The sequence below is a fragment of the Camelus dromedarius genome, chromosome 6, assembly GCF_036321535.1.
Source record: "Camelus dromedarius isolate mCamDro1 chromosome 6, mCamDro1.pat, whole genome shotgun sequence".
In the NCBI taxonomy this organism is placed as follows: Eukaryota; Metazoa; Chordata; class Mammalia; order Artiodactyla; family Camelidae; genus Camelus; species Camelus dromedarius.
Window position 1 is genome coordinate 27,545,782 of NC_087441.1, and position 21,758 is coordinate 27,567,539.

Sequence of the window (21,758 nt, forward strand, 5' to 3'; positions counted from 1 at the left end):
CTGCCCTTCAGGGATGCTTAGAATAATTTGTGTGTGCTATGAAAACTTGTCTACTAAGTGAACACACGGAAATGTCTTCACTTATTCCTTCGTTGTTCCTGCTAGGATTGCTTATTTGCATTCGCAATTTTTAATGCAGCTGCGAATGCGCTCTACTGCAGAGTTAAGGGTTAGGAAACAAGATAGGCATGAGCTGATAGGACGAGCTGAAGACAGGAATCTAGGGGGGGCAGCATCACCGGATAAAAGAAGACAGCTGCTCTCTATTCCCTGCACAAAGGCTAAGGCGTTCACCACCTGCAGGTCAGGCCTCAAGGAGAAACTCCCTTGCAATTTTGCTGGAACCCTCGTTCTTAAACTTAAAACTAGAGGGGGCGGGGAAGGGCCGCTGTCACTCCACCCCCCTGGCCAATGGGAGGGGAGTGAGCCCCGCCTCCTTTCCAGGGAGGAATTGCAGGCATGCGCACTGGGTGCCCCAACGCCGCCACCCATCAGCTGAAAATTGTAGCTCGGGGTCTGGGGCCCCTGGGTGCCCGCGGCCAAAGAAGAAGGAAGCCGAGGAGGTCAGGGTAAGGGGAGCCTCGGGAGGGGGTGTCCCTGTACGGGCGTCCCGAAGGCCCGTGTCCCCGTGGCTGCCGCGGCACCTTGTTTGTGCGCGTCGTCAGGTGGCCGCCGCCCTGCGCTTTGCGGCAGGCGCTCGGGAGTCGGAGGGCCGGCGCCGCCTCAGCCCTGCGAGCGCGCGGCTCCCCACGCTCCCCGGCCGGCGCGGGTGCGCGGCGCGGTCAGGCAGGCCCTCCAGCCCGGCCGGCCCCGCCAGCGCCACCAGCCCCGCCAGCGCGGCCCTCCCGGCGCCCACCCGCCGCAGCCTCGCCGCCTCCCCCGGCCGCCCCGGGCCGCGCTCGCTCAGGCGCACCGGGCCGACTGCGCTTTCCCGGGCGGGGCTGGCGCCCCAGCCGCTCCAGCCGCTCCAGCCCAGCTCAGGAATCCAGCTTCTGCCTCGGGCTGGACGCGAATTGACCTCTTCCTCTTTTCAACCCGTGGATTTAGAAAACGCGCTTTCAAGTTCTCTTCCCAATACAGAAGAACTCAAAATACATACGGCTATAGTAAAGGAACCATATACGTTTATTCAGAGCTTCATTGTAGATGGTTTTCTGTTTGGCTTGGAGACTTTGACATGCTTTCTTTCGTCTTTTCAATACATGTCCTTAATTGGTTTGTAAAAGCTCTTTAAAAAATACATAAACTATTTCAAGATGCCTCCTCACTTCACCCCTCTTGTTTTTTTGGTTGTTACTTTACTTAAACACAGACAAAAAGAAAAGAAAATTGCCTTTCCAATCAAACGCTGTATTTTTTTTCTCTCAAGTTTCTTGCATTTGCTTGTCGCTTGTAGACATAACATCAATTTTTGTTTAATTCTGATCAACATATTCTGACCATAATTATGTATAATTTAAAACTTGCATGGACTCTGGAAGAAAAGGAAATGATTATGAAATGCTGTGCTGTTTAGTAATATCGGAGGTGGACGCTTCTCCTGGGGTTGGCCTGATCACTCCCCCAGGGCAGAAACTGATAGCAGTGTTAAACTGTGTCTTGTGGTGTGGGCAGGCCCCTGCTTTGCGGGCCACTTTGAGAAGTTTGCCTCAGACTTGTGACTAGTTGAGAATTACGATCTAGTTTCAAAGTTTCTGTAGAAGTTAATATGGTACCATGTTAACTCGTTAACCTCTACGGGTTTTCTTCAGCTATTTTACTTCTGCTGCTCCCAATAACAAAGTCAGTCTTAATTTTGGTTATGATCTCAAACTTTAGCCAAGTGCTGCTGGTTGAAAAAAAATTATAAAAAGTCTGCAGTAAGTCTGAGTAAAGTTTGCTGTAATTCCATTTAATTTTAAAGTTTAGTGTGTGAAAGGGTGAAAAATAATCCTTAGTATTGTGAACTAAACCCAAATCGTAGAATAGTTTAATGGATAGAGGAGCTGAGCTAAAGAAGGCAGTTAATATAGTTTATGTAGAGAATGTTCATGTCTGTAGTTGAGTGATCACCCTCACATTCATGGAACATCTTCTACTCACCCAGCACCGTGGATTCCACAAGGTGCATCCTTGTCTTTCTCATGTTTATATTCCAGAGGTAGGGATAGATAATAAACGATACACTTACTAGGTCATTTTAAATGGTGATTAGCACTATGATGTGGTAAGAGATTGGAGAGTGGTGGGGTGGGGATCTCACTTCAGATCCAAGTGGTTATGGAGTGCTTCTCTAGCACGTGATGAGACTGCTGGGAAAAAGGAGTCAGTCACATGGAGATCATGGGAAGATCCCTCCAGGAAAAGGAAATGGCACGCAGCAATGGCCCAAGACGGTGATAAGCCTGGGACATCCAGGCACCAGAATTCAGTGTCTTAGAAATAGCAACATTTACCCTTAGACTGGGTGTGCTTAGGAAATAGGTGCATTTATTCATTTACTCTTCAAATACTTATTAAACACTTATTATATATCCATGTACTGAGAATAGAGCATTCCACAAAATAGACAAAAAACAAACAAACAAATTAAAAGAAAACCAAAACAAACAAAAAAACCGTGCCCCTCTGGGAACTTACCATTTTGGAGCATGAGGTAGAGGAAAGTCCGGTACTGTATCCTGGTGCTCACCATTAAGAAAGTGAAACTATTTCCGTTGCTTTATCTACACTGAATTTATAGAACATGAGACTTACGCTTAATGGGAATCTTAAGAATTCTCCTTGGTGTCCAGTAGTAACTAGGGGTAGTGTTTGACCCTCAAGATTACTTTTTAAAATTCCCTTTGTTCTTTTATTTGTGCTCTTTAGAAAGCCTTGAGAAGATTCTCATATAATTATTGCACTTTGATCCCCTCTTCCTTTCTTTCCCTTTGTAGTGTTTACAATCCTCATAGAAAGCTAATTATTGAGATGTGTGGTGAGCCTGTTCAGTAAACTTTCTGCTTTGATGGAAATCTTCCATACATGAGCTGTCCAAGCCACTGATCACACATGTGACATTTGAACACTTGATAGTACATGTATAGAAAATGAGTTACTGCTTTTCTGAGCCATAAAACTAGGGATTCTGAATGGGCTTTCAGAAGTATACAGCAAGAGTACTTTAGTGCATATTAGCACTGGCCGAGGTGCTAGAGACTGATGCAGAAAACAAACATCAGAACACTTGGTTGATTTAGCCCATATGCACAGATCATAAACTTGTAAGTCAGTTTATAGTCAGCTATCTATCCGTTTATATGTTTTTTATGGTAAAGTTAGTCATTTGGATCCTTTATGTCTCATCTCATCGTCAGAAGAGCCAACCATTGTGTTTTAGATATCATTGTTAGCAGAATAAGAGAGAATACGCGTAAGCTATTCAGCCGCATTACTTTGATCTGCTTGTGTGGTCATCCCAAGCCTGTTTCCTCATCCTGAGAGTGAATTTGGCAGAACTTCATACAGAGTCTGCAAAAATGGGGTAAATTTGGTTTTTCTTATTGAGTGGGCTCACCTGTCCCTAATTTTGTTATACAGGGAAGCAACAATATGGTTTTGTGTTTTAAAAATATAGACACTGAAGATTTAGTTTCAAATTCTAGCTTTTTTCTTCCATTAAGCAAGTTGCTTTTCTCATTATGCCTCAGTTTCTTCATGTGAAAAATCATAATAGTTATTGTACCCATCTCATAGGCTTGGTGGAAGAAGCACCTAAGAAAATAAATGGGAGAGTCCTAAGCACAATGCTTAGGAAATGGTACCCACCTTAGCCGTTGTTAATCTTGTTGATTTTTTTACGTATCTTTTCCATCATTCACAGATTTCGTTCTTCACTCAGCACTGAACTGAGGGGATCATTGCTGTGCCCTTTCTCTCAGGAAATGCCAGGCAGTCCAACAGTAGCAGCTCTTTGAATGAATGAAGCTTAGTTGTCTCACCAGTAGGAACTTTCTCAAATTTAGTTGCTTAAGTAAAGGGATGAGGAAAGCTAGTAGTGTTTATGGCTGATGGATTGATTCTTTGAAGAAGGAAAAAGGAGGCTGTAGAAGAGAACAGTGAGAAGGCTTAGACCAGGCTTTCTGAGTTTTGAGGGTTAAGGGAAATACTACAATACTAAGCTGGAATCGAGGGGACTTAGTAATTTTATGCCTTCTTTTGGGGAGAGTGGCCTCAGCCAATAATGTGGTTGTGTAGTTCTGATGCAGGTGAGGTTGTCATGATCTGTTGTTGATGCTGGTCCAGCAGATGCAAGAGCAGGTCATACCTTTCCTCTGTGTAGAGCGGAAAAGCTCTTGGTCCCTGGACATGTATTATCTCATTCGGATCCTAGCAGTAAGCCCAAATACTGAGCATTTTCTCCAAAGTAGAGATTTTTCGTTGCCAGTAACACTGGCAGCTGGGTTCCCATGGCTTCAAAGATACATAGACACTAAAGAGTATGACTTGGAAACATGGATGTGAGACTCATTTGTGTATAGGTGTATTTAGTGGATGAAGGAACACCCTTAAGAGAGTACATAAATAAGAAGGAGGAACATTTCCTTGTTCAGTTTGTTTGTGTTGGCTGTGAGCGAGTTTTTCTTTATTCTTTTCTTTTTTCTTTTTAAGAGATCTAGTTGATAGAGGGAAAGGAGAAAGATATCATTAAGCCAGGAGAAAATTGTCCTTGTCTGTACAGTGGAATATTATTTGGCAATGAAAAAGAACACGCTATTGATACATCCTACAACATGGATGGATCTTGAAAAGCATGCTAAGAGAAAGAAGTTGGTCACAAAAGAACACATAATGTGTGATTCCTTTCATATGGAATGTACAGAATAGGCAAGCTTTTAAAGAAAAAATGTGGATCAGTGGTGACCTATAGCTGGGGAGGCTGGAGAAAAATAGGATGTCACTGCTAATAGATATGGGCTTTATTTGAGGATAAGAATATATTCTAAAAGTGAGGTGATGGTGGCACAACTTTGTGAATATTTAAAAACACCATTGGATTCTGTATTTTAAATAGGTGAATTGTATGGTATGTGAATTATAACTCAGTAAAGCTCTTAATGGGAAAAAAAAAAAGATACAGAATTTAAAGATCCAGCTGGTGGTTTGTAGGACACTTGGGATAGTGCTGGTCTCATTGGATCCCAGATCCAGTCTTGTTTTGGGCCCCAACTCTTCAGATGGCTGCAGGCCCAAGTCCAAGGCCACCTGAAAGGAATTTTATTCCTGCTGCCCTGCTCTAATGGTTCTGCTGTCAGAGTTGAGGTTTGAATTTACCCTTTTATGAAGTTAGTTTTGGATCTATCTTAATGACTTAGTGAGGTCCAAAGGGCCCAGAATAGATAAACTGGACCTGTGGATCAGTAAGGGAGCAGGGAGAGCATCTAAAAGCTCCCAGGGGTTCCAGGGTGGCCAGGCACATTCCCTGATGTGCCAGAGTTTCAGGCATGACACCAGTACTGTTCTACCCAGCTCAGCAGTTCCACTGTTGTACTTCTTGCCAGCACTGACCCTTAGAACACAGTATTTCCTTGTGGCCTTTTCTTCCCTACCAGAAATCTCCAGTGGGTTCTTGCAACATATTCAAAGGAAACCTAGCATCTTAGGCCCGCCCTCTTCTGTGATGTGAGTTTTGTGTGGTAGCAAGGATGGGTAGCCTTGGAACCAGATCCCTGAGATTAAATCCCATCTCTGCCTGCTGGGTGGGTTGGGGTACCTTTCCAGTTATTTAATCTTTATAAACTACAGTTTGCTCATTGTTAAAGCAAAGTTTATTTGCTACTACCTACTTTAAAGGGGAGATTTTGAAAATAAAACTAGCCTATGTGAAATGCTTTTCATTTCACAGATGTGCAATAAATGTTAGGACATTCCTCTCCTGCCCTTTCTGTGTTGTCTCCTACTTATCCCAGCCATGAGTCATCTGGTGCTGGGTTAACCAGGAACCTCCCGTTCCTTTGGTAAATGACACTGCATTCGTACTGTCCACATGGTCTGAGTCTGTCTGCCCCCTGCTTCGTGTCTTTGCCTTTGTTGTTTTCCATGCCAGTCATACCCAGATATCCAAACCTTATATCCAAGTTGCATACATTTTTTAGATAAAGGTGATCGTGATATTTTATTTCCTTTTTGTTCTTCCTACGACTCTTGCCTATCACATGATCTGATTGCTAATTTGTACTGCTTTTGTTGTTTTACATTATTAACTTTATCCTTTATTCTAAATGGCAATCTCGATTTGAGCAGATGCTTTATCTTGGTTGTTTTGTTTGTTGCTTGCAGCTCCCCAGTGCTCAGTTTAATGCTGGGCATGTAGCAGACTTGCAGCAGACTCAGAGTTAGCCTACAAATTACCCACATCTTTGCAATATTCAGTGCACACTCAATGAAAAGATGGTGTAGGAGTAGTTGAAATTCTTTGCTGTGCACAGTCCTGTCCACAGGGACACTCATTTTCCAAGCCCTGAGTGGTATGGCATGGATTGAAGAAGAACAGAATTTCATCTTACCTCCTTATGGCAAGGTCCCAGCTTAGCTTCGTATTGTAAGACACTGGCATCTGCCAGAGGAGGGTTGTTCTTGCTCTGTCAGGAAGGTGTGTGTTTGGTGAGCATTTTACAAGACATTTCTTTTTTTCTTATGGGTCAACTCTGCTCTTTCAAATTTGACCTTCTTTCCTATTAAAATTAGAGGCCTGTTAGTCACTTTGTTCCTGAGCTGTTCTGTGTAAGTTACATTAGATATAATGAAATTTCTGGGGATAGTCTGAAATCAGTGTGTCATATAATTAATATTTAAATTCCTCTTCAGTGCAGGGAATTACCTTAAATGTTGGAGTAAGAAAGATAAATGGTGTGGGGGCCCTGCCTTATAGTTGCACACAGTTAGTTAAGGAGAAAACATATGAACAATTGAAATCATACACAGAAAAGGGACTTACTGTTACTTAGAGAGACTAAAGCTGTTTCCAAAAGGAATGGACAATTTGAACCTTATTTTGTTTAACATGTTTAACTCAGTTCTGTCCTATAACCTCCCCCCTTTTTTTAATAGACCTGAGAGTTTTACTCTTTGATGTGTTCCTTTCTTATATTTCAACCCTGTTAGGTTTGTCAAATTTGTACTTGTAACCTCCCAGATTGAAAACTGTAAGCCAGTAACTTTAAAAATGCAATTGTGTGACTTTTTTCTTTTTTGTCATTTAGGTGACTGCTTAGAAAATTGACAGCCCAGCAACAGCTGATGAAATTAGTGACTAAGCAAATCAGCCATGTCTTACACTCCAGGAGTTGGTGGTGACCCCGCCCAGGTGGCACAGCGAATCTCTTCCAACATCCAGAAGATCACACAATGTTGTAAGTTGAGTTTTAAATTGACTTCACTGTTTGTTTTCAATTCTTAAGTGAACTTGGTGGAGACTGATGAAAGGACAGCTAGTGGTTGAGAGAGGGAGGAGCATTCCTCTAAGAGCAGATTTTAAAAGGCTAGACCTCTTTAGAATGAGTATAAGAAATAATCATATTAGAGGAGATAATGTCTAACTGCATTTTTCTACAGTGTCAGGGACCTAATCAACATTCAGTAATGAGAGAAAGATTTAAAAGAATGGATACTTAGGTTTGCTTTGAAACTGTCTGATTCTAGTTGAGATTAATGAGATTGGACTGTTTGGAACTGGGGGCCACTGTCAAGAGTTTAAGGAACATATGATTATTAAAAGTAAAATCTGACCAGATACGGTTTAGATTTGTTGTGTAAAGGCTGAATATATGGCACGTTATTAAGGAGCAGGGACAAATTAAGGAGGGGACATTTTTATCTTCTGAGGCAGATAAAGAAGATAACTATCTGGATTCCCCACAAATTACTCTTTGTTTCACGTATCAAAGACAGAATACTGGAAGACTGGTCTAATGTGGCATTTTGTTAGAAATTATTACCTCTTGGAATATATATAAGAATTAAAAAAAATTACTTTAGCAGATTTGAGCCTATAGATTTTGTTTTTGTTTTTGTTTTTGTTTCTGAATCACAGCTAATCTCATATCTGGATTATTGTAGTCATCTTGCAGTTGGTATTTTGGCCCTCTGGGCATTGCCTAAATGCTTTCAAGAGTGTGTTACTATACAGTTTCATTCTTCTGCCTCCTTCATTAAGGCTACTGTCGTTAACTCAGAGAGCTCACACACTGTGGAACACCTGAAATATTTTCAGATGACCAGACTGTGTTTCCTTAATCAGTACCTTCCCCCCATTATTTCTCTACCTGAATGACTGAAATGAGAAATCAGTGTGTTTTGGAGGCAAGGGGAGTACAATTAGATTGCAGATGGTTATAAAAAAGTGCTGCTGTGTGCAGCGGTGTAAGATAATTGTAATTCTGATTTGGGGTAATTCTTGTTTTCTTTGGCTGTTCTTGGAGGAGCAAGGAAGTGAATAGCATGGAGGTCTCACGTTGTCCTCTGCAGGATCTGCAAGACTGGTACATCAAGGATTATTTCAGTTTGTTCCGGGGCACCAGCCTTGGCTCCCCCTTGCTCTTCCGGCTTCCGATCCATTTTGATGGTAGCCCAAAGGCCTCTCCTTTTTAATGGTTCCGTTGCTGCTGGTTGGAAATTGTGCTGGTCTACCTCAGGCCATCTGTGTAAAAATTAAGAGCGTTTATAATTTTAATTTACGTGTTTGGAAAATCAGGGCCTTCATGCAGGAAAGGAGAGGCCAGGAGGTCTTTTTCCATCAGATAGGGCAGGTATCCTGTGTTGGGTGCTAGGAATTCTGGGAAGAGGACGAGGAGTGACCATAGAGCACTGAGATTACAGAAGCCATGAGCACTTAGTGGTATGAAAGATCCATGGAGTTGGAGATGGAGTGTGAGCCTGAACTAGAAGGAAGAAGAATTAACTTAAGTCAGGTTGCACTCCCTCAGAAAGAGACCAGGTCATGAGTCCGGCCAATGAGTTGTGGCAGATTGGACCACAGCTGCGTGCTCTGGCATAGTTGATAGCAAGTAGGTGACTGCATTGCAGTTCCAGGCAGTTGTGGAGAGTGTGGGAGGGTGATGATAAGACCCAAAACTCTTGTTCTTAACAGCCTTCTGAAGACCTGTTAAGACTAGGACTGTTCAGCCATGGGAAGGTACAGTCACTGCCTTCAGCTATTTGAAGCACTGTCTTGTGTAAAACATGACAGACGGATTCTACTTGATCATAAAGGCCTCCCCAGATGAACAGAAGCAGCGCTAGTCAGACTTCAGCTTGAGAAGAAATGGGTCTTGAGTAACCCTAGTTGTTCAGGGATAGAGTCGTGTGCCTCAGGAGCAATCCCTGTTAGTGAGCAGCATGGGGTGGTCACATAGTTCTCAGATCTGTTATTAAAAGAGTATTAGACCCTGGAATAATGGTTCAGGCTGAGTGACTTTTAATTTTGAGGTTGAGTCTTTATTCATTCAACAGATAATTTATTGAGTACCAACTGCTTGCTCATCACTGTTCCAGACCCTGGGAACCTAGCAGTAAACAAGGTCTACAGGACCCTATTCTCCTGTAGTTTCTTTGTAAAGAGAAATTGATGGTTTAAAAAAATAATAATAAACAATATAATTCCCTATGAAAAAAATAAAATGAGTCACTTGAGAGCAGGTGATTAGGGAGAAGCTGCCTAAGCTTAGACGCCCCCCCAAATGAGGATGGGAAAAGCTGGTAGTGAGAAGATCCTGAGAAAGAACATTTAGATAGAGGCCACAGCTGCTGTTTTTAAAAAAGCAGTCCAAAGCTTGGAGTGTTCAGAAAATAGGGAAAAAAAGAAAAGAAACGTCCAGTGAAGCATAGCACTTGAGGCAACAGTGGCAGGAAATGAAATCAGAGAGAGGCCGATCGGGTCACCTGCAGCCTTGGAGGGCGTGTGGAGCTTAGATTTCAGTCTAAGAGGCGGAGAAGAGACACAATCAGTTCTGCAGTTTGAAAGATTACTTTGGCTGCTGCTTAGAAAACAGACTCTGAGGAAATAGGAGGACACACTGGCCATTGCAGGGCTCTGATGAGAGAGACGTTGGCTTGCACCAGTGTGGTAGCAGGGGAGGTGGAGAGAGTGATGGATGTGTGGAGGCAGAGCCAGGAGGACTTGCTGATGGTTGGGGTGGAGTGAGAGGGAGATAGTTCAGGATGACCCCGTGGTCTTTGCATTGAGCAACCTAGTAGATGGTGGTATGTACCAAGATGGGAAGAACTACAGTTCAGGGGAAGTGGGAAGAGTTTTGTTTTGACCAAGTAAATTTTGAGATGCTTTTTACACATCTAAGTGGAGATGTCAGACATCTAGTTTAGATATATGAATTTGGAGATCAGGATGTCATTAGAATATGAATGGTATTTAAAATCGTAGGTCTAAGATAATCCATTTACAGTTGCATCAGAAAGGAGTAAATTTAACCAGGGATATGAAAGACCTATATACTGAAAACTACCAGACATTAAGGAAAAAAATTGAAGACACAAATAAATGGAAAGATATTTCATGCTCATGGATTGGAAGAATTAATACTGTGTCCATACTACCCAAAGCAATCCACAGGTTCAGTGCAATCCTTATCAAAATTACAATATTTTTTCACAGAAATAGAACAATCTTAAAATTTGTATGGAACTACAAAGGACCTGAATTGCCAAAGCAATCTTGAGAAAAAAGAGCAAAGCTGGAGTCATCATGTTCCTTGATTTCAAACTCTATTACAAAGCAGCAGTGATTAAAACAGTATGGAGTGGTGTGAAATCAGACACATTGTTCAATGGAACAGAATAGAGGGCCCAGAAATAAGCCCATGCATATATCATCAATTAATTTACAGCAAAGCCAAAGATATGCAATGAAGAAAGGACAGTCTGTTCAATAAATGGTTCTGGGAACACTCGATAACTACATTCAAAAGAATGAAACTGGATCACTGTCTAATACTATACACAGAAATTAGCTCTGAATGGATTAGACTGAATGTAAGCTGAAACCATACAACTTCTAGAAGAAAACATAGGTGGTAAGCTCCTTGACATAGATTTTGCTGATGATTTTTTGAATCTGACAACAAAAGTAAAAGTGACAAAAGCAAAAATAAACAAGAACTACACCAAACTGAAAAGCTTCTGCACAGCAAAGGAAACCATCAGTAAAATAAAAAGGTAACCTACTGAATGGGAGAAAATACTTGCCATGAATGGGAGAAAATACTTGCTAATCATGTATTTGATAAGGGGCTAATAGAAAATAAAGAACTCTATACAACTAAATAGCAAAAAAAAAAAAAATCTGATTGAAAATGGGCAGAAGATTTAAATGTCATTTTTTCAAAGAAGACATGCAGATAGCCAAAAAGTACATGAAAATATGTCCAACATTATTCATCAGAGAAACACAAATCAAAACTCTAATGACATGCCACCTTACAGCTGTTAGAATGTCTGTTATCAAGAAGACAAGAAATAACAAGCATTGGTGAGGATGTGGTGACATGGGAACCCTCGTGCACTGTTGGTGGGAATGTAAATTGGTGCAGCCACTGTGGAAAACCATATGGAGGTTCCTCAAAAAGTTTTAAAAAATTAAAAATAGAATTACTGCATGATCCAGCAATCCCACTTCTGAGTATTTATCCAAAGAAAATGAAAACACTAACTTGAAAATGTATTTGCACTCCTATGTTCATTGCAGCATTATTTACAGCAGCCAAGATATGGAAGCAACCTAAGTGTCCATGGATGGATGAATGAGCAGAGAAGATGTAGTATATTTAAACAATGGACTATTATTCAGCTGTAAAAAGAACGAAGTCTTGCCATTTGCAACAACATGGATGGACCTTAAGGGCATTATATATGTTAAGTCAGACAGAGAGGTAAATATAGTATGATCTCTCTTATATGTGGAATCTAAAAACCAAAAAAACCCCCCAAAACCAAGCTTGTGGATATGGAGAACAGATTGGTGGTTGTCAGAGAGTCAGAGGTAGGGGGTGAGGAAAATGGATGAAGGGGGTCACAAAGTTAAAAAAAAAAAAAGGTTCCCAGATTTTGATAGTTAAAGAAAAAAGTGGTCTTGTACTCATATTCCAAGTGTAGATGGAGAAAAGAAGGAAGAACTGACCTCTTCCATTTAAAGAGACTTCCCAGAATCCTCCTCACCTCTGCATATATTACTGACCAGAGTTTAGACATAGTCAGATGGCTACCCCACTGCTTAGAAGGCTGAAAAACATCTTTTAGCTGGATTGCAATGTGCTCACTAAAATTGGGGATAGCTCCATTCTAGAGAGAAGGGAGGAATCAAAGTTTAGGAGGCAACTAGTAGATTCTACCATGGAGGTAGAAAAAAGGGTCAAAGAAAAGGTGCATTTTTCCACTACAAAAGAGATTCTAGAGAGAATATAATTGCAAAAGAAATGTCTTTGAAGGTGAGAGGAGTTGGGGAATGGACCTCTAATGAGTGGTTCATCTTTTATCCAGTGTACAGAGTTGAGGCAGAGTGTGGTGTGGACTTGAAGTGTGGTGAATGAAGATGGAGAGTTTGAGTGTTTTTAAACAAAATAGGAGGCAAAGGCGTCAGAGAATGGGAGAGAAGGCTGTTAGTAGTTTATGGAAGGAGTAAACTACTTGTAGTTTTGACAGGTGAGATTATGGACATACCAGGGAAGCAGAGAAGGGTTGTGTGGCAGGTTGAGTACTCATTTGAGATCTGGGGTCATGAATTTAGTGAAACCAGTCATTACGGTGTATGTTTTTCTAATTCTGAGATTCATCGTTTAAATGAGGGGAAGCTTAGATTTCTGTACAGTAAGTTATTGCTAAAAATCTAACCTACCATCCGGTGTGCATTACTGATAAGGGTGTGCAGAAATCACGTGGAAGTGAAAGGGAGAAGTGTGAAATTTCAGTTCACTTTTCCCCCATCTGGTAATGCTAATAATACTGGATGTGATTGAATAAAACGGTAACTTTGCATCACATTAGTTGCCTCTCTTCACATCGCATTTGCATCTGTTGAATTTGTGTCAGTACAAATTACCTGATTTTATAAATCTGAAGAGAAGGTGCTGTAAGTAAGGTAATACTCCTGTAGTTAGAATATGTGCATCTGTTCAACTAAAGCTAAGTCTCCCCCTGAGTACTGCTATGGGAATAGTTTATTTTCATATTAGTTTTGATTAAGATCAATGAAAATTTGTAAAATATTGAGTTGTATGGTTTCATTTATACCTCCCAAAAGAAAAAAGCAATCAAAGAACTTGATTTTTGGAGGAACCCAAGAATAATATTTAGTAAGGTTGGAATTTTGTGAGTTTTTTTTAATGGTATTATATCCTGGCAATTTTATTTTGCAAAGAATAGGATAGATGAAACAAAATGTTTTTAAACTTAAATGTCTTTTTCTTGTTAAATTACTTTTTGTTAAAAGTAATCTATAGCCATTGATTTGATTTACTAGTGAAGTATTTAAACCATATTACAATAATATAATCTATATTAAACATAAAATATTTAAGTATTGTAAATACTTAAACATAAAATGTATTAGACAGAAATAGAATTATATTAAAGTAATATCACTTTCTAAGTGTAAGTAATGAATAGGTAGTAGCAAACTAGAACTTTATGAGGGATTTCTCTGTGGAGCATTTAAAATGATTAAGAAACTATTTTTATCCTATGGGAGAAAGTGTTTTGTTGACTCTAGTAGAGTCAGCAAGGTATTTGTGCTCCATCCTTTGCCCATGGCATTGACAGTGTTCTCTGTCACTGGCCCTACCATGGCACCAAGTCTTTCTCAACCCAGTGCTCCAGGCAACCATTCCCAGTAGACTGGAGTCAGTATGCAAATAAAACTGTTTGCTGTCCCAGATCTAGAAAATCATAATGCATCAAAGAAATATGTAGATTTAGTGCTCAAGCTTTAGATTTAGTTCTCAAGCTTTAAAAAAAAATTACGTTTTTATTAGAAGTATCTAGAAATGAGATACACACTCATTCACCCTTTATTATCTGCATTTTCTTTGAGACAGGCTACTACTTGTGCTGTATAGGATGAGGATAAGCAAGCCTCTGTCGGCTGAAATGGCTGAGCCTCTGTTATACTAGGTGAGCCAGAGTAGGGTATTTCACAGGGACCCTTCCTCCTGGCACAGACACACGCAATAGAGAAAATGGACTCAGGACACGCAGAATACGCAGAAAGAATTCATGTTTTTGAAAGCAGGTAAATATACTGGCATCCATCATATAATTAAAGATTTTTTTTAACTTTTATGTAATAGAAGTATAATATATAGAGAATAGTAGACCAATTATTAGTGTATAGCACAATGAATTATGTCACAACACCGCAAATGTCAAAAAATACAACATTATCAGCTCCCTGAAGGCCTTCTCCTGCTTATAACGCCCTCTATATTCTCCAAAGATAACTGATGTCCTGACTTCTGACATCACTGATTAATGATCCTAGTTTTTAACTTAATCTAATAGAATCAAGTAGTATGTTTTATGTTAGATTTCTTTCTCCCATTAGGTTTGCATGGTTCATCAGGTAGCTGTTGGCCATTTGTTTTCATTACTGTGCAGTATTCCAAATTGAGACATACCACATCTATTTATTCTTTCTACTGTTGGTGGACATTTGGAGTGTCTCTGTATTTTTGGTTTGTTTGGTTTTGTTTGTTGCTTTTATGAACAATGCTGAACATTCTTCTACATTCCATTGTTTCATGTATGCATCTAAAAATTGGGTTGCTGGTTCATAGAGTATGTGTGTGTTCAGCTGTAGTAGATACAGCTAAACAGTTACTTAAAGTGGTTGTTTCAGGTTGTACACCCACTAGCCAGTGTATTAAAGTTTGTGTTGCTCCAAATCCTTGCTAACATTTGGCACTGGCAGTCTTAAATTTTACCCATTTTAGCCACAGTTGTACCTCAATGTGATTTATATTGCCATTCCCTGATTTCAGAATGTAGCTGAGTTAGGAAAATCAATGAGACAACAGGAAGAGTTTCTTGGGCAAAAAGCTGTGTGTGCCTGCATGCACGTGTCCTGAAATCAGGTCCAGATACCAGCATGGCCTGAATAAGCTCTTTTACCTTCCAAGACATGATTTTCTTAGGTATATTTTCTGTGAGCTGGATTATGATATCTTCCAACTTTAAGAGGCTATAATTTTAATCAAGTTAAAAGTTGTGAAGAATCCTGAAAACTCTTCTAACCTGCAGGATTATTCTCTTTGTTATTAATAAACCAGTTGCCTTATCTGGACCCATCATGCATGCTTTTAAACTCCCATTAATAGAAACAGTCCTTCACAAGTTATTCACAAGTAGGGTTCTACTAAGTCTTACGTATTATTTCTAAGTATTAGGAGATGGAAGAGTTGCAGTCACAAGGGATTGTGGTGTGAATTGTGTCAGAAATAACTAGGTTATGAATTGAAGGAAACTGATAGATAGAATTAATGACAGTTGACTTTGAAACACAGTTGTTGAGATAAAATTTTCCCATATGTACATATTATAGTAAGTCTTAACAGCACTAATGAGAATTCTGGCATTTAAGTTGTTGTTTTTGTATTTTTAATAATCTAAAAGAGGAAGATAGAGAGTGACTAAAAGTGTGCCTTTGGAAAATGAACAAAATAAATCCATTGGTAACATAAAATATACTCAGCTAATGTATAAGTGCAGAAGTTTTCTGCTTTTTAGCAAAATATGCATAATGTGTTTTATGTGCTTGTGTGTGTGTGTGTGTGAAGATTTGAGAAGTCAGAACATTCTAGGGAGGTGTAAAATGTGTAAACTTAAGCCCATGTTTTGAAGGTTAACAGAAATTGACTGAAAAAGGTTTCTGTTGAATCTTCATTGTTTTATTTTTTATCATTTATCTCCTATAGATTGAAGCTGTTAGTCCAACACAGACTTGTTTAGATTTGAAAAAAATATTCTTGGTTTTCCTGTGTTGTAGTTAGCTTCTCATTCTGTGTGCATACTTCGTTTATTATTAAGAATCAGTGTTTGGCTCTTGTCCCCATAAGGTTCTTACGACTTTTGAGATGAAACATAACGTCTCTATAAAAGCGTGAGCCCTTTTGTTACTTTTGAGAATGAATACAGTTCTTTTCATTAGAGTCTGGGGAAAGGAACACTTGTTTTGCACCTTAACACATGACTGCAGAAAAGGGAAGCTAATATCATCGACTTCTCCTTTTTGGTTGCCAAGGCAAACTTTTCTTTAAAAAAGAACTTCAGTCCTGAGAAGTTAATAAATGACTGGAACTGTGAACCCAGATACTGGAGATGTTTCTTTTTTCCTGTGGTGGTCTGTTGGTGGGTGTTGGTGGATGGGAATTCAGTTTATAGAGAAAAGGGAGTTGAAATGTGTTCTCTTTCTCTCCCTCCCTCCTTCCCCTAAAATGCTGTTTGTTACATCTACTTCTGAGGTCACAAGTCACACGTCTGAAAATACTTGTTCGAATTTTTTTCCCCTTGAGGAGAAAAGCTTCAGAAGTTTTGATTTCATTGTTGTGATTTTCTTCATGCCTGAGGTGTTGACATAGAACAGAGCTAGGGGTGGAAATTAAGGTCTTATCCAAGGGAATTTGAACAAAGCAAACTACCCTTTCTTCTCTCCAGGGACTTTTTCTACGTGACCAGACACAAGTGCTGTTTGTGACTGACTTTGAGTGAACGCTTTCTGTTTTATGAGCTGAATCTTTAAGACACGGCTCCAGGGAGCTCCATCACTCACTGCTCCTATATGTGAGCCATCTACATGTCTCTGTCCTGAACATGAACTTTCTTACCCTTGTTCCAAGGCTGAACCCTAGTACTGTGTGTCTTTGCTCCCATTTGCAGTCTAAGTGCAGATCCTGTTGGTCCTACCTGCTGGCTTTGTCCATTTCTCTCTGTGCCTGCTGTCACCACTCAGGTCCCAGCCACTGCTCTTTCTTCTCTGCATGACTGCAGTCTCTAAGTTGTTCTCTCCGCCTCCATCCCCGCCGGTCTACAGTCTGTTCTCCATACTGTAGCCAAGGTGAACTATAAGTCAGACCATGTCATCTCACAGCTGAGAACTCAGCAGTGATTCCCGTGGCACTCACCATCTGATGTGAATCCCCCTGCCACGCCCCCGGCATTCTCCAGATCTGATCCTGCCCCCCATTTACCGACTCCTAGCACTCTCCCCCTTGCAGCTGTAAGATTTCAGCCACATTGGCTGCCTTTCTGCTGCTTGAACAGTAAAGCTCCTTCTTACCTCAGGGCCTTTGCACTTGCTTTTCCTCTGCTTCAAACATCTTCCCAAATCTTCACACAGTTGGCTCCTTGTCTTCCCTGGCCTATCATTTTACTTCCTCCAATCATTCTTCTCATTAACCAGTTTTGTTTTTATAATGCCTTTTATAAATAAACTCAACTACTATAATTACTTATTTTCTTCATTCCCTGCTAGAATGTCAGCTCCCAGAGAGAAAGGGCTTAATGTGTCTGTACTATAAGAACGGTGCCTGGCAATGTGTCAGCCCTCAGTAAAGTAGGAATGAAAGAACTCAAGTAGGTTACTCCATATATTTAAACTACATTTATCTATTTTCAAGAAGTTGAGGTAAGTGTGCCTGGCATGTAGTAGTCATTATAAATGTTTATTGCTTTTATTTCCTTTGATCTCATGGCAACAGTGTCCTCTTACTCATTTGTTAATGAGAAGCTGGGTTGTGAATTTTTTTGTATTTCATATTTAAAATTTTTTTCTAAACTGCCAACATGTTTTTCCTTAACCACTAGGGTCTATAATCTCTGTGACAGGGGATCATGTCTTTAAGCAGAATTACATCCCCCAGGAGCTTTCATAGTCTCTTAAGGATTTATTGGATGACAGAGGATAGAACATGAAGGATAGAATAGAAAATTTCGAAAAAGAGGGTGTTGTGATTCCAAGATGTGACACTAGAAGAGGGGAAGACAGTTTGATAAGATGCAAAGCTCTCAGAAGTCCTGACTGCAATGCACAGTCACCGTAATGCGGAAGAAACAAATTATATAAAGAAATCTTAAAAAAAAGGCACATTGCCTTCCTGTGAGCTCAGTTCTGAAAAAGAAACAGTTGTTGAATGTGAATAACAGAAAGAGAGAGGAATGAGAAGGACACAAAAGTCACACTATGATACACTGATACACGAGCACTTCATCTAGAGGGGGCTAGGACTGCTGCTTCAGATAGTTGAAGGGGTGTCAGGTGTCCGAGGGGTGCTCTTCTTTCTGTGTAATTTTAAGGAGGGCAATTAAGAGATGAATGGAAGTTGTGTCTCCCAAAATTCATATGTGAAGTAGTAACCCCCAATATGACTAAATTTTGGAGATAGGGCCTTTAAAGAGGTAATTACGGTTAAATGAGGTCATAAAGATGGTGCTCTAATCCAATATGACTGGTGTCCTTATAAGACTAGGGGGCGACAAGGCACAGAGAAAAGGCCACCTGAGGACACAGCAAGAGGAGGCCATCTCCGAGCCAAGAAGAGAAGCCTCGGGAGAATCAAACCCACAGGCACTTTGACCTTAGATTTCCAGCCTCCACACAGAACTGTGAGAAATAAAATTCTGTTGTTTAAGCCACCAGTCTGTGCTGCTTTGTTATGGCAGGTCTGGCAAACTAAACACAGGCCGGCATTCCTTGGCAAGTTGCACTGGGGTTTAAAGTTGTGGGAAACCCAGATAACACTAAAGTTCGCTTTTGAATCCCAAGACTCTACACTTTAACTTACTGTATTTCAAAAAATGATGTGCGTTACTGTGCTTAGGAAGATATTGAGCACATGGTGTAGAATGAGAGACAAGATATTTATATTAACTTCTTTTGACTTTTATGAAAAACTCAAGATTCTGAAAGATACTTTTAAATAGCAAGTGTAGTTAATGGATAATAATATAGAAATACCTTTATTAAACATGCATTCATTGTAAGATTTGCTTCTACTTGAAGCCATTACTGATAATGATCACAAAGATGAGCCCAGACCGATAATGCAACATCAGTTGATTTTTCAGCACTTGTCTGCCAAAGTCACTTGCCTGTCAGAGTGTTTTTCTTCAATGGCAACCTAAGGGAAACAGCTTTAAAGTGAACTTGCATGCTCTTTTATTTATCCAAAGGACTCCAGAAGTATTTATATATAATTAGCATTCTTTTTTTATGAAAATGAGATCATACTCTCTCTCTTTCTTTCTTTTCTTTTTTTTTTTTTTTGCTGCTTACTTTTTGTCTCTTCTGTGTTGGTTGTATAATTTGTTATAATACATATATGCTGTACATCACTTGATCAAATCTCTGTTAATGGACATTTTATCCTAAAATTATATGTTTAAAAGTTAAAGAGTAAGCTCTGCCTGCCAAACGAGTCCTTCTGAGTTCTATGTACTGACTATATGGTAAAACTTTTTTGCCACACTCTTATTTAGTAATGAATCTATTATTAGATCTTTTCACTATAAATACATTTAATACATTTAATATTCTCAGTAATTATATCAGGGTAGCTTCTCTTTTATTAAAATAAAGTTTGCGATTAGTTGTGTAATGGCCACTCAGCTGCCCTGTGATGCTGCCTGTCTGTACAGTTTAGTTGGCTCGGTGCTGGTGTGAGAGCCGGACAGCAGAACTCAGGCTGGGCTGTTTAGTTTGGGTTTCCTGTAATAGTTTTGACAATTCCTGTCCTCATCTCTTTGACTCTTTCTTGTTTTTCACCAGTTACTGAGCAGTAGTTTTCCTTAAAGAGTAATTGTCTTTTATGCTGACTCCAGACTGGGTTTTTTCTTAAAGCAGTTATTAATTGGTTTGCCTGTTAATTGATTTGGAAGGATCCAAAGCTCATACAAAATAGTGTCCTGTTAAGTCTTGGTATGTTTCCTTTTTCCAGTCTTCTTTCTTGTTATAGTGTCATTATCATGGTCATGATTTTAAGACACCATTGTTGCAGTACTGATATTACTGAGTCTGGTGACTGACTTCTCCATCACATTTAACGTCCAAGAGAATGCCCGCAGACATCACCAAGATTCTCTTATAGCCTGTGGATTACTGTTTTCCTGCTGGGGAACATGGAAGCCTTTAGCTAAAGATCCAGCTCAGTCTTGCTGATTTAAAAGTGCCCAGAGCACTGCTTTGCTGCTGGGGTGTGGGAGGAGGGCTGGGCAGGATGGCCCAGATGCCTCCAGTGATTTTAGTTGTATAGACTTGCCTGTTGGCCCTGGTTTTGGCGTGTAGGCAGTCCTGTGCATCTCTTTCTGGAAGATATGTAAATTAGTATCTTTTAGCTCTCTTATTAAATGTTTACTGTGTGCCTCCTGTTTGATATTTTGAATCTGTTTTTTTGTGCATTGTTATTTGATCTTCTAGCCAACTCTGTCAGGTGAGAATATTTAGATTTGAAGTGTTTAGGTCACTTGCTCAAGTTCATTCATAAAACTATTATGGGAAAGGTGGTACTTGAACCTAGGATGATCCGATTCACATAACAGTATGCATTTGAATCTGAATCAGGTTTTATATTGTAACAGGTCATTACTTGTGCAATTATGTGCATTCATTCATTCCGTGAGTATTTATTAAGCATCTGTGATGTGCTGGACACTGTCTGGATGCCAGAGATGTCAGTAAATAAAACAGACAAGATACCTGCCTTTATGTAGTTGACCTTTAGTGAGACAAGACAGACAGAAAATAAATAAGTAAATTGTATATTGGAAGGAGATGTTAAGTGTTATGAAAAGCAACCTGACAAAAACATACCAGTGGGAATCGGGTATCCTAGAGAGGGTACTGCATTTATAGATGGGGTACACGGGGAGCCAGGATAGACCTCACTGAGGAGATGATAGTTGTGCAAATATTTAAAGGAAGTAAGGGAAATGCATCCTTCAGTATCTGAGGAAAGAATGTTTTAGACAGGGGAATAGCAGGTCCAAGGGCCCTGAGCTAGAAGTGTGCCTGCGTGTCAGAGGGGTAGTGAGGAGGCCTGTGTGCACAGAGCACAGAGAGAGGAGATAGTAGGAGCTGGGGTTGGGGTGGTGGGGTCTTCTAGGCCATTGGAAGGACTCCAGGCTTTTTCTCTGGGTAGAACCAGGCTTTTGAGCATGTAAGTGAGTGGAATGTGGAGACACAGATTGGAATCTTCTTATATAATCAGCATCACACCTTATTTTATCTGTATAGAACTCAGAAGGATTCATTTGTGGAGGCAGCATAAGTGGTAAGTTCCCCAACATTTAAACATGTGGTCTTAGGATAAAATGTCCATTAACAAAGGTCTGGTTAAGTGATGTGTGGCACGTTCATATAATAGGGGCATCACAGTGTTGGGTTCAACTCGAGTTTTGAATTTGTCAGGTGGTTACTATGAATGGAGAGAGGGGCTTGAGGATACAAGCAAGAGCGTGAAGATGACATTTAATTTAAGCTGACTGTGGAGTTTAGGTTGGGTCCCAAGGCAAGTGAAAACATCGGGGGGTGGGAGGGGAGATTGTGTGAGGGACAGCGCCAGGACCAGAGGATTCCAGGCCCCGGGTAGGGGAGGGAGTCAGAGGCTTGTTGGGGTCAGGGTACCAGTGAGCTAGACCTACAGGAGGTGGTGTTTGTAAGTGGTATGTACGAAACTAAGGTTATGAAGAGTTACAGTTACTGTTAATGAGAAAGCATTTGATGAGATCTAAAGAGCGTGTGA

At 40.2% G+C, this 21,758-nt stretch overlaps 1 protein-coding gene across 6 annotated transcripts in view; it reads left to right on the forward strand.

Annotated features, from left to right (window-relative positions):
- The first annotated feature begins 438 nt into the window (after nucleotides 1-438).
- STX7 (syntaxin 7) overlaps nucleotides 439-21,758 on the forward strand; it is a 77,771-nt gene continuing 56,451 nt past the window's right edge. For 3 of the 6 annotated variants that reach the window (XM_031456343.2, XM_010988670.3, XM_064486697.1), the window contains exons 1-2: nucleotides 439-569; nucleotides 7,224-7,373. In XM_031456343.2, the coding sequence (XP_031312203.1) occupies nucleotides 7,289-7,373 (85 nt within the window). In that variant the 5' untranslated portion in view covers nucleotides 439-569; nucleotides 7,224-7,288. The remainder of the gene's footprint in view (nucleotides 570-7,223; nucleotides 7,374-21,758) is intronic. The other 3 variants (XM_010988669.3, XM_010988671.3, XM_031456344.2) reach the window with 2 other exon arrangements.